The sequence below is a fragment of the Panthera uncia genome, chromosome B1, assembly GCF_023721935.1.
Source record: "Panthera uncia isolate 11264 chromosome B1, Puncia_PCG_1.0, whole genome shotgun sequence".
NCBI classification, from domain to species: Eukaryota; Metazoa; Chordata; class Mammalia; order Carnivora; family Felidae; genus Panthera; species Panthera uncia.
In genome coordinates this window covers 197,646,826-197,660,461 of record NC_064811.1, presented here as the reverse complement: position 1 = coordinate 197,660,461, position 13,636 = coordinate 197,646,826, and the positions used below count along the sequence as shown (strand labels likewise).

The 13,636-nt window shown below is 45.7% G+C and overlaps 1 protein-coding gene across 1 annotated transcript in view; it reads right to left on the bottom strand.

Annotated features, from left to right (window-relative positions):
• Positions 1–13,636, bottom strand: part of CSMD1 (CUB and Sushi multiple domains 1) — a 1,037,384-nt gene that overhangs the window by 176,738 nt on the left and 847,010 nt on the right. The window contains exons 37-38 of the mRNA XM_049630105.1: positions 11,181–11,250; positions 5,066–5,182 (exon numbers count right to left, since the gene is read on the bottom strand). Coding sequence (XP_049486062.1) covers positions 5,066–5,182; positions 11,181–11,250 — 187 coding nt within the window. The remainder of the gene's footprint in view (positions 1–5,065; positions 5,183–11,180; positions 11,251–13,636) is intronic.

Here is a 13,636-nt window from a genome sequence, read left to right as displayed (position 1 = left end):
TGAGCACTCGCCATACTTCCTGCCCACCCACCCCGCCGCGCAAAGTCCCTCCAGCACTTGGAGAGAAGAGCTGTGTTCTCTCCCTGAGACTGGATGCAGGAGACGGTTGTCACCGGGACAAATAACAGCAACTTGAGACAAAGGTGGTTTTCACATGTTGCCGAAGCAACTAATCATTTTGCCTGTTTAATGAAACTATCGATTGATCCACAGGCATTGGAAGGAAATGACAGAATCAAAAGAATTATTTGACTAAGCTGGCAGCTGCTTAACTAATGGATCGGATAATCCCTCTCAGCTGGTCCTGGGCAATCCAGTGGTAGGGAATGATTCAAAGCACCCCAGTAAAATCCTCCTTGAACGAAATTCATCAAGAAAGGCAACGATACCACGTTCTGCCTCTGTGGACTATCCCTGTGGCTGCAGGAACCGGGTTCATCTGTGTTTACCGGCAGCACAGCCACGAATGCCCCAAGCAACCCACCACCAGAACTGAAAATCGAGACCACAGGAATGTACACGCAGATATTTGAGATCGCGTTTAAAGAAATGAGAGAACTAACTTTAAAAGTATGGAAATAGAACTTATTTTAAAGAAAAGTCTGTAATAACGGTAGCAATTCCTTTTTTTTTTTTTTTTGTAATTCATGTTAAAGTTTTGGTTTATCATACGGTTTCATACGAAATAATATTCTATCTCTACTCCACTGTGTCAAAACCTCTGGATTTCTACACTTTTGGGTAAAGCAATTTCTACTGAAAATAAAATGCATAAGAATCTTATGAAAAAAACATTTGTGCATTTCTCATCTTATTTCAGTTACAAGTGGCCTTCCCTAAGTTGAAGAAATGCTTCCCCAAACCTGTGACTCCCTCATCCGAAATACCGGAAGTGTTAGATAAAAACCCTGCTGAGTACTCTTCCTGGTGTGGCCAGCGGGGCTGAGACAGGGCACCAAGGGGCAAGCCGCAAGAAGTTCACTGTCACAACGTGACTCCCACCGGGGATTCTCACGCGCAGCAAAATTTCAGAACCCCTGGGCTTAGCAATCATTCTCCTTGGCATTTAATGTTCCAAGTTTAAGTACACATTCACAATAAATCTGACCGTATCGTTGGGTCTTATGCAAGCAAGTTTCCTACGGTGCCCTCTTCTAGATGAACTTCCCAGTGACCCTACAACCTCTGTTGTTTAGACTGGTTTCCCAAACCTCAGACAGAGAAAGGGCTAGGAGTAGACCACCCCCCCGCCCCCGATGCACACGCAGAGCCAGTCCCTGAGGCAGGAGATCTGGGACAGGAGCAGGCATGAGCAGTGACAGCAACACGCCCAGTGCATGTTCATTCGGAAGAGCTGGTAAGTCTACCGCACTTGATGTAAATTACCCATCACGTTGTCCTTCCAAGGAGGAAATATCGCTTATTATGATCTTCCAACTTGGTTGCCAAGATCATCTTAACAGCAGAAGTTTTCCAGGTGAAACATCTATTGTGTCATCCATAGAAACATGTCATCCCAATCTCCCTCCTTGTCCCACTGGGAAAATAGTAGCTGTGTCCTGGGTGGTAATTACAGGAGATGTTCCAGAATGATCCTAAGATTTTGGTGTTGATAGGACACAATGTGGGAGATTAAGGGGGAGAAATGAAGGGTGCTTTGTGGTTTAGTCGGTTAAGCATCTGACTCTTGACTTTGACTTGGGTCATGATCTCATGGTTTGTGGGACTGAGCCCCGATTCTGCTGACAGTATGGAGGCTGCTTGGGATTCTCTCTCTCCCTCTCTCTCTGACCCTCCTCCACATGTGTGCTCTCTCTCTCTCTAAAATAGATAAATCAACATTTAAAAAAAGGGAGAGATGATCATGAAGGGATAGGATAGTCATCTTTGCTATGTTCCTATCTGTTTTTTTAAATAAGAAACTTCCAGAGTGTTTAACACAAAATCGCACTTTCCTGAGTTTCAGACCCAAACTTGCTATCTCAAAATTTCCAAGCTAGTGATCTGATGTCTGCCTATGACTTGGGAGATCCTGGGAGGAATTATTGCTAAGGTAAGAATGAGGGAAAGAAAAGTTCCAGGGAAGGGTCATGCTGTAGATACAGACAGGGGATGAAACAGAAGAATCCACTCTGGAATAAACGGAGTAAAGGGAAAGAAGAAAGTGATCAATTTGAATTTGAATGGAGTCCGTGACACCTTCAGGTGCCCCAGATGAAAATATGTCACACGCAGCTGAAAACGTGGATCTCAAATGCGTGCTTTTGACCACAGGAGAGGAGGTGTTTTGAGCCATGTTATTACAAGGGAGAACCGGCAGAGATAAAAGACCAGAAAGAGATAAAATTAACTTACTTAAGAGTTTCGAAACTCTCCCATGGAGTTGAAAGCTAGGCTGTAAAGTTTTCTCAACATCAGCAAAAAGCGCTGTCATTTTGTAAGCCTCAGAAGGCATTTCTAGCAGGGATGGAAAAATCCCTGTCAGGGGACCTACCACCACTTAGACGCCTTTCCTCTAAATTTGTAACTTCGTTTTTAGAAGGATATTTATAGATTTTAAAATGTATCTCCGGCAAACCCGGTGCATTACATTTAATCTGTAATTTACAGTTGATTCTTGAACAACACAGTTTGAACTGTGTGGGTCCACTTCTGTGCAGCTTTTTTACAGTACAGGACCCTAAGTGTGTTCTCTCTTCCTTAAGATTTTCTCAATGATATTTTCTTTTCTCTAGCTCACCTTATGGTAAAAAATATAGTATATACTACAAAATATAACGTACACCATACGTACTCATGTCATCGATAGGCTTCTGGTCAATGGTAACGTTACTATTAACTAAGTTTTTGTGGAATCAGGTCATAGTGGATTTTCAACTATGCAGGGTCAGCGCCCCTGACCTCCAGGTTATTCAAGAGTCAACTGTATCCTGGGGCATAATTACATCATTCTAAAAATCTAGGGCTAATGATATTATCTTGTATGTATTTAGGATTTGAGCCACAAGGTTTCTTTTTGCCTTTCCTTCAAGATACTTTCACACCGCAGAATTACGCAGTACCAAATATTTAAAAACTTAATTTATTTTAATTATAACATATCATAAATCTTTTTTCCCATTTTGGTCTTTCTTCAAATAAATATTTTCTTTGGGCTCATAGATCATGATCACAAAGTCAGACAACTTGACTGATTTTTCCCCCTGAATTATTGTATCTTTCATGCTGGTTTACGCATGAACAACATAAGGAAAAATGCCAAACAATAACCTTTTCAATCACAGAATGGTCAAATTGGGAAAATAAGTTAATACAATATTTATACCCCTTCCGGAATAATGTATTTCTAATGAGATTTGAAAGCAAAGTGGGAAATACTTGGAATAATAATAATAAAAAAAAAAAAAAACAGCTGACTTCTTCATTGGCTGCTGTTGCCGTTTCTGACCCGCCAAGCCCGGTGCTAAACTCCTCCTGGGTTGTTTTAGCGAGTCCTCACCCGAACCCTCTGCGGCTCTGTTGGTTTTTCCCATGAGACAGGCATACCTCCCATCTTGGTAGACCGTGCGACACCCGACTCAGACTGCGGGGGCCGCGTTTCTCTGAATCTCTGCGTTTAACTGGTGTGGTCATTTGCCTGATGAGCCTGTGACCCCGAAGGGCCTGAGGACCCTGCTGGAATGGCCTGGGTCACGTGTATGTTTGATCCCACCTCCACCGCCTGACTCAAAGATTGTATGAACCCTGTCTTCAGACCCCTATGCTAGGAAAACAGGCCAGCCTTTTGAGAGTAACTGAGCTAATACTGGTTAAGCACCTGGCAGATGTATTTCCCTATGTTCAGAGAGTTTATGGTCTAAGAAACAAAGCCAAACTAAAAACCTGGAAGAAACAGCCTCTGTAACCTTTGGCGGTCTCTCCCCTTCCTTGTCCCATTTGACCTCTGCTGGCCCCTTAGGGACCTCAGCGGACAGGAAGCTCCCATGAGTTCTCCCCAGGGGGAGCGCCTTTCCACGCTGCCCTCCCTCCCTGATGGAACACTCAGGGTCGGTCCCCAGCGTGACTGTGCTCGCACACCCGACCGATGCCCACCGGGCCCTCCTGCCTGGGGTTCCTCCTGGCTCCTCTCTGCTGAGCAGGGGGACCCTTCCTTGTTCCGTGTTCTACATCACTGCTGCTGCATCCATCCGGCACACAGGTTTTTCAGCCAAAGCTTTGAAAACCTAATAAAAAACCATGATCTAGGGCAGCGACGTCCACTTGGGCTTAAGTTCATTCATCATCCAACTAACATTTCACGTAGATGTCCTCAGTCACTATGCACGAGGACATTCAGTAAGGACCTGACCTGGTACACCTATCAGTGTGTGCTCTGGAGAAAAACCACAGGTGGGGAAAACCCAAATTAATGAACTCATCCATGAAGGAAATCATGGTGCAGACAAGGAAAGGCATGGCGGGGAATCAAAATTTCACAAAGACCGTGCGTTTCTGGAAAAGGCCATAATGAGATTTTACTGTACATAACAATTAACGTCATGAATTATTTAAGGTGGCTATCCTGAAAGTTCATAACTAAATCTTATAAAAAGCCATTTTCATAAACCGAAATCAATGCAATACATAATTACAAAAACTTATGGAACAGTAATAAAATGTGTCGCAACCTGAAAAAGCCTTAAAAATTGTTCCAAAGAAACAACAACCATTATTAAATTCCAGAAATAGATTCTAAAAGGTGGTATTATGAATAAAGAGAGGGATAATTGAATTAGGGATGCTACATATACCTCGTGTGCCTACTATATCATCATCCATCTAATTTAATTTGCCTTGAAAAGAGGCTGCATGGCTGAATTGATTTTTTAATAACTTTCTGTTCTTGAAGTTATTCTGCCAAAGCTTTATTTAAATCTGTAAGCCACTTTCAATTAAAGACAGTTATGTCAACAGAATAAGGCACATTTTTTTTTTCTTCAGCTGAATTCTTTCCAAGATAGAAATTACAAAGTTGAAATTACAGGAATTAAATAAAAAAAAAAAAACAACAACAACTTTCACTTACCATAGCCAACAGGTAGCTGGATTTTCCAGGTGCAATCCAGGTTGTTGGGGTACGCGCCCGGAAACCCTGGGCTCAAGATCACTCCCCCCATGCTGCTCAGTGTCCCTCCGCAGGTTGCTGCAAAGTGGACAAGGGTACTTAGTGCTGGGGGTCGTGGCTTTCTAGCAAGGGGATTTAATTCCAGCTGCTCTATGGGATCGTGCTAGGTAAGAGCAAGTCTGCAGAAGTGGATTCACCCTCAATCACAGCACACACACAGCGCGATGCACTTCAGTTACCCTCGGGTCTGGTCCTTCCTCTCGGGCGTCAACTATTTAAGAACAAAGACGGTTTTTCCAAATGGATCTGCTTCTGGTACGTGGAGACTCAGGAAAGGCAACTAAATGTCAAGTGCCGTGCAATTTCATGCATGTTAGTCCCGATGGCTTCCAGGTTACAGGTCGCTATTCATTGAGTGGTAGCATTAGTTACTCTCTATTCATTGATAACTATGTGCTACCCAACAGGCTGAGTAAATACACTGCAGAACTTAATTCTCATACAACCCTAAAAAGTTCGTGTTATTACCCATTTTACAGATAAGGAAACCAAGCCTGAAGAGATGAAAAGTTTGCCTAAGCGACGCGGTCAGAATACTATGCCAGCTCTGTCTGGTTCTAGGACCGACGTTTTAACCAGCATACGTTTCCTTTGGGATTCTTTTCTGTTTTGGGGTGCGGCTCACTAAACCCACTTTCTCCCCAGGAAACCTTACATCCATCGTCATGACAGGGTGTTAACGTAAGCTCCCACATCCGGCCGGACTTCTGTCACTCACATTTTATGCTACTGTAGCTGAGGTTTGGCTATAAAGAAACAACTGATTTTATAACACACTTGTCAAATAATATGTGTGTAAGCAGATGAAATTCGAATCCCTGACCATTTGTGACCTATTAAAATGGCAACTTCTTGTATCTGGAAGTCATAATGCAAACGCTGTCACTTCTTCCAGGAAGTCACATTAAAAAGCTTTATTGCTATTCTAACAGTGTTCTCATTAGGCAAAATAGTTTGTGGAAGGCCTTCTTTCAGAGAGCTCTCAGGACCTGTGTGGAATACTGTTTGCTTTTTTAATCACCAACATAGAAAAATTTTATGTGTCGAGGATACAGTTGATAGGAGGAAAAATCTAAAGTCTTAAAAAATCCAGTCCAGTAAGTATGGTGATCGCCCAAGCTAGGGAATCGTGATCTGGATTTCAACATTGTATAAGTTATTAATGAAATAGGCTTTAAAAAAAATTAAGTAATGCAGTTTTGTGGGACGAATGAATAATTCCAGCAAAACCCTGAATGTGAACTTTGTTGTTGTTTAGAGCAGAACCTGTCAAGGTGACCTCTTTGTGGGAGAACCAAGTATGTGAAAATCTAGCTGCTGGGATGCATTTTACCCACGAGTCTATCAGTTCTGGTGAAGGCATGTTGGTGGATCTGCACGGCATCCCTAAATATACTGAGCAGTGATCTCCCTTCCCTGGGGCTCTCATCTTGCAATGAGACTAAGTATGTATGTCCAACCACAGGGAAAAAGACAGGAAAATGCTGTATCAATGACAGCAACACTGAGACAAATGTGAAGTAAAGGTGACATTTTTAAATAGACCCTTCTGATTTTGAACACAGTTTTTACGAAAAGAAGATTGGGAATTAGAAAATATAAATATCTATGTATATCTTTTTTTAAAATTCTTTAATATTTATTTATTTATTTATTTATTTATTTATGTATTTATTTTGAGAGAGAGAGAGAGAGAGAGACAGACTCTGCGTGGGAGAGGGGCAGGAAGAGAGGGAGAGAGAGAATCCATAGCAGGCTCTGAGCTGTCAGCACAGAGCCCGAGGCGGGGCTCGAGCTCATGGACCGAGACATCCTGACCTGACTGAGGCACCCAGGCACCCCTCCATGTACATCTTCGATTGAGGACTGGGATAGTCTCACATGAATAGCTGACCCAGCACTTGGGTGCTGGACGTCATCATCAATAGTCATCATCAACAGTTTACCAAACAAACTTTGTTTATCATGGGCCAACGATCAGGGTTGTGAAGACAGAGACAAGGGCCTGGATATTGCGTAGATCTCCTTTCAAATATACAGTGGCAACCTGATTCCTTGAGTATTTGGTTACCATTACACGTAATCCTCACTTAGTTTACCTAAAAATATGAAAATCATTGACTAGGCATGCAAACAGAGCCCCCAAAAGATGAGTGTCAATCTTCTTTCCTTTGTGATGTTTTCAAACTCCACCAATGGACTTGTCTTACTTTATACTTGTCCACTGTTCCAATTGCTGAAGCCTCAGCCTTCTTCCCAGGGCTTACTGGTCCACTACCATTGGTAGACTGACTTCCTGCCTCCTGCCGGAGACACTCCCTCCACACCTGACCCTCTCTTATAGTTAAGCAGCCTATGCAGGGAGTTACTGGCAAATATGGTGTCTCCAAAGGTCAAGGTGTTTATTGGAATAAAGTAGCTGGGGACCTGACATCTTACTGGGTTTATTTATTTTCTTTTGTGCAGATTCCTGACTTTTTGGTAACCATATGTGGAACTTTAATCCAGGGCACAGGCCATGCCCTGCAGGAGAGACCCCACGGTGTAGAGAATACCAGCCCAGAGGCAGGGCCCTGGCAAACGGCGTGGCCAGTCTGGGGCTTGCTGTCACGTTCAAAGTGGTTAATATTGGTTGAGCTCTGAGAGTGGTGCTTGACACTCAGTAACCTGTAGAGAAGTGTTTTGATATAACTTGTCTTCATTAGTACTTGAAATTTCCAAGAGCTAATAAATAAAATATTATCTCTCTATGGATTTCTAGTCTTAAAATCCCCCAGTTTGGATTAATCAGAAGCCATTAGCTAAAAAAAAAAAAAAAAAAAAAAAAAAGAAAAGAAAAGAAAAAAGAAAAAAACAAAAACAACCTTCTGCTCTCTCAGATCAGACTTTGAGACTTATTGTGGGTTGTTTGTGAGTCTTCCAACGAAAAACCTTTCTCTAGAGCTTGTAAACAGTTAGGAGCCAGCAGGTGTTACGGAAGCTGACGTATCTTCGACATTTGCTAATACAGGAGACGTGTTAATGCTAAGTCGAAGATAAAAATCAATTATACTTGACGAATATAGGTTAACTATTTGAATAAAACATGCCCTCACGTAACACTGGGTGCCATGGCACGTCATTTGGTTGAATCCCCATTGTGAGCTGATTTCATTTCAAAGTTAAAAATGTTTCAGTCCCCAGGTTTAAGGGAAGGTTCTTCATTTACAAATAAATAGGAAGATGGATGTTCTGAAGGTAAGAGGCAGGGAGGAGGAGGCGGTCCCCCGAAGGTGGTACCCCTGTTACTGTTTCTCCCTTCCAGGTCGCGCCTGGGATGTCAAATCTCTACAGAAAGTGTCAACGTTTTAGGTGACGTGCTAATCTAGACATTTATTTTTACCAAGAAATCACTCTCAGGTAAAAGGTATTGGTCACCAGGGAACGTTTTCACTTTTAAACGAACATGCTTCGATGAACATAACAGGACAGCCACTGTTTCCCGCACGAGACCGTCATAAAGGCCGCGGTTCTGTTGTAAAGGTTTGGTTCCGTTTTATCTTCCTCTGTGCACAGCTCCATCTGTGTCCCGTTCTAGGTGATTAAGTTGTATATTACTAAAAACCATTTAATACCTAGGATTTGCGTGAGGGGTCGGAAAACCAGGCTTGCAGAGGAACACGTAACAGAGCGTAACTCCCTTGCTTTACCCGCGGGTGCCGGAAAAACGCACTAAGCGATCACGGTCCTCGGCGAATGGATCATGAACAATGTGTGACCAGCTCAGAGGACACTTTTAAGGATGTTTGTGCCCTTTAAAATCACCTGCATTCTGGGATGCCTGGGTGGCTCCCAGTTGGTTGAGTGTCAGACTCTTGGTTTCAGCTCAGGTCGTGATCTCATGGTTCCTGGGTCTGGGCCCGAGTCGGCCTCTGGGCTGGCAGTGTGAGTCTGCTCGGGATTCTCCCCCCACCACCCACCCCTCTCTCTTTCTCATTCTGCATTACCCCTCCCCCTGCGGCTCTCTCTCTCTCTCTCTCTCTCAAAATAAATAAACGAACTTAAAAATCATCTGCATTCATTCAGGAAAGTTGCCCACTCGCTCCTGAAATGGCACACGCAATATGAAGGTGCTTGAAGGCAGTTCTGGAGACAAGGGGCTTCTGAGTGCACCCCACGCAGCATCCGTGTGCTGACACAAGAGAGGGACCAAGAACAAGGCGTCCATGATCACTGCGGTACCAGTCCAGATTGTCTGACCGTCGGTCACTTACGGGTCATTCAGGCATCGGGGTCACCGAGAGCCCAGTGCGCTAACTGTACCGTGGTGACTGACACCTGGCTCTGCCTCTAAGGTCCTTGGGACTGCAGGGAGGGCCATTCGAGTTACAGAAAGTGACAGTCCAGCTGCACAAGGAAGAGCAGAGTCACGCTCACTGTAGCAACGACTTTCTGTCACTGCTGTTTTCCAACCGGAGGGTGGGAGCCCGGACAGGGCTGGGGGGAGGGTAAGGCCAGTGAGGCAAGTCCCCCGGGTACCAACTTTAAGAAGGTGCCCGGATCCTCAAGCCATCTGTTGGTGCAACTTCAAAAGTAATGCAAACGACAGCAGCGACAACAACAACCAGAAACAAACCCTGTGATGAACAAAATATCAACATTTCAAATACTGATGGGAGGTACTCCTACCTTCCCTTACCTTGGCCCTTGATGCGGGGGCACAGGTGCAGGAGGTGGGGCTCAGGCAGGGCTTGTGCCTGGAGGCGGGAACTAGCAGGCACCCTGGGGCATCCCGGGGGGCATGCAGAGCAGGGGTGTGTGCAAGTTGGGGGGGTGGGGGGGTTGAGCTGCAGGGCCAGGAGCAAGGACTCTCGTTCCCCTGCTGATCTAGGAGGTGCCCCGAAACCAGGGGCTGTAGGTTAGGCTCGTGTGCAGATGGCCAGCAACCACTCAGCAGGGGCCTAACGAGGCACTCAAAGCCTGTGAGATCCTAAAGCCGAGGCCTCGGGGGGGGGGGGGGGGGGAGACTCACAACTGGGGAGCATTGAGGTCGCAGGCCCACGAGGGCAAAGAACCCCGGATTTGGTGAGTGAGAAGGAAGCTGAGCTAACATCTGGGTTATTCAAGAAAGGTGACCATCACGGTGTTCACCTGGGAAGGGGGTACAGGGTTTGAAGAAGGCAACAGGTGTGCAGGTCGGGCACACGGAGTCCACAGGTGAGGTCAGCACCGGACAAAGCCGTGTGGTCACCTGAGCTGTGAGTAAAGGTGTCTGAGTCAGACCTACGGCTGATGGGCAGTGGGCGGGGCTCGAGGCCTGGGCGGCAGGAACGCCACGTAGACTTTAAAGAGTCAAGACACCGCACATGGCCTCACACTCCAAGGTTTCCCACAGAGGAGGGAAATGGAAACCACCTGCCGTTCCAGGGAACCCCTGGGACTCTCGACAACCGCTAATTGGGCCCCAGGGCACATCTTTGTCTTTAAAAGGCTGGGTTGGCACGTGCTTCCCTAAAGGGGCGGGCTGCACCCCGTCCTAGGGGACACGTCTGCAGCGGCTGGGTGGGGGGGCGCCTCTCTGTTTGTCCTATACGATACCATCCCTCCCACTTCACATCATTTATTTGGACTTCTGACTTTGTTTTCTGGAAACCTGATTTTCCTGAGGCCCCAAGGCTGACACGGAACGACGTTCAGGCTTTCAGACCTGCTGTGCTCATTCCCTCTCATAATTAATCCACTGGCCCTTCTGATACAAATGTAATTGGAGTCCGGTGCCTGGAGCCCACAATCTCACACCTACTCCGCGCAGGCTGGCCTGAAGATGATGAAAAAGCCGAACTAGTACACCCCGTGGGAGAAGACGCCTGGGCCATCTTCCTCGCGCCTCGACCGCGTTATGGTGTTCGTGTTAAGTAACAAGAGCTTCGAGAGGAGTTGCAACGTGTGCAGCCCCAAAGAGGAGCTCGAGGGGCTGGCCGCCGCGCTGCTGACCGCGCAGGTGCGCCTCTAGGCGGTGTCGCGGGCACGTCCTTACCGATGCACAGGGGAGATGGGTAGTTCCAGCGGCGAACGGTTCCCGGCATACAAGAAATGTGGGAGCGGCCCTGTGGGAGACAAGGAAATGGACTTCACGTCACTGGAAACGGGGCAGGTGCGGGTCGCACGCGAGAATCTCTGTCCTTCCTGGGGTTTCCTTCTCTGATCGAAGGACAAGTCAGAAATCGTGAAATGTATTCCACTAACGTTTATCAAGGAATCCCACGCTCTGAGTCAGGATGGGGGAAAAAAAATCCATAATCACTGTGTTTCCCTTCAGTAAAGACCAGAATCTTGCACTGGCCCACCCAACACTCTGTCTGGGATGTGCTCGTTTCTCGATGCTTATTAGCAAGGAGGCTTGGGGAATAAACACATCCTTGGTTGTCTTTTTTGTTTTAAATCATCAGAAGTTACAGCTTTTGATCTTGGAGGCTGTAAATGATTAGGAAATGCGAGGTGACTGATTTGAAGGTGGAAGTTCAGCAGGATGCAAGCGTCTCACAAAAAGGTACCTACCTACTCACCTTTCATGCTTACGGTTCACACTCCACCCACACGCCCCTTACGGTCCCACAGAGAACTGTCAGTCCCTCCTCCACCAGACGAACAGGAGGCTTCCTATTCATTCGGTTATCGGACCGCCTCGCACACCATCACATAATTGTGGCTGCAGTCAAATGAATCCTCATCACCCACGGTCTCTTTATCCTTTAAATATATGCAGTTTTGAACTTGCAGCCTTCAAGAATATCTGTCCTAGTATTTGTGTTTGAAAAATCAACCAGCTACAGGTTAAATCCTGAGAGTTTTGTGCGAAAATCTCTCACAATAAAAGAGAAGGTAGTCAACAGGACACCTGTGTGTGCAGACTACTCGTGTTTATTTTGTTTTCCTCCCTGTGACTAGGTGGTCTTCTCTGCCATGCGTGCTTATCCTGTGAGCCTCCGTTTGCCCCACGACTGGCACAGAGGCAGCTGAAAACAAATCTTTGATTCATGTTAAGTAATCCCCGCCATGTCGCAAACGCATCAAACAAGCGTTTGCGTTAATGCAGTTGTCAGTAACAAACCAACTCCCTGAGCTCAGAAACATTTCAAACTCAATTCATCTGCCACAAAACTCATTTTCTCATACTTTCTGATATGTTAAAAAGTCATTACAGCCAAAGGAGACTATATTTACTCTTAAAGAAGACATTCTGTGCAGCACATTTCCTGCTAAAGTTCATGCTGTGCGTATACTCATTTTCTGATCCATTGAATTATCTTTAATAAATTTCTTCCTGAATTACGGACAGACATAAAGTGCAAAAGCCTTTCAAGGTATTTATTGATGGCTACCAATAAAGGAGGCATTTATTACTGATCTGGGTCATATTCTGTTATTGATTCTAGCACAAACATTTTACTTTATTTATGTATGTAGGTATGTATGTATGCATGCATCTATGTATGTATTATTTTGAGGAAGACAGAGTGTGAGCAGAGGAAGGGCAGAGAGAGAGGGAGAATCCCAAGCAGACTCCACACTGTCAGCACACAGCCGGATGTGGGGCTCGAACTCATGAAACTGAGATTGTGGCCTGAGTGGAAATCAAGAGCGGAACGCTTCCCCGACTGAGCCCCTCAGGCAGGCGCCCCCGGCACCAACATTCTACGTTAGTGATTCCAGCTGAAATGTGTATAGTGGATCCAAAAGAAGACAGGACTCTATTATTTACTAGTTTGGAATGGGCATTTTCTTTTTTCATCTCTTCAAAGAACTCTGAAACAAGCCTGCAGAAAATGGAAATCCTAAATCCCACGAGCACTCGGGAGCCCTCTCAACGTGTCATGTGATCGCACCTTTGCGCCACGCCCAGGAGCCTCCCTAGGCACACACGCTCACAGACATTTGTGTGCAAACTGTCCGAGGAAGGCTGCTTTTCATAAATGACGTGCAATGTATGCACGCTGTGCTTCCAAATACGTGACTGTGCTAGAAGATTCTTGTCCACCGTTAGCAATTAAAAACAAAAAACCCAGGCTGCTTCCTTACTCCCGTGAACGACCCACAGCAGCTTGTGAGGTCAGAGCCGGAGCCTGTCTGTGATCAAGACAAGACAGCTTGGTTTGCGTTTGGAAAACAGGCTGTGCTCGGCAGACATGTGTCCTCAGGCCTTACCTGCAGGCAGCACACCCTTTGGTGCCTTCTAAGAAAGGCCCTTAGCAAATAATCCTTTCCAGTTTCCTCTTGGAGGGCCGCAGAGGTGTCGCTTATAAAAGGATTCTCCAAGTGGCACCATGAACCAGTGGGAAGGAGGTGAGCATCCAGAAGGAAAGCAAGTACCGACATGTGGGGATCTGTGCTCAATTACAACGTGCGCCCAAAGAGGCATCGCGATGGCGTATCAGTATATCCTGCTGTGTCTCTCTAGATGGAGCCCCTGGGGTGTGGCTCAGAATTCTTTAT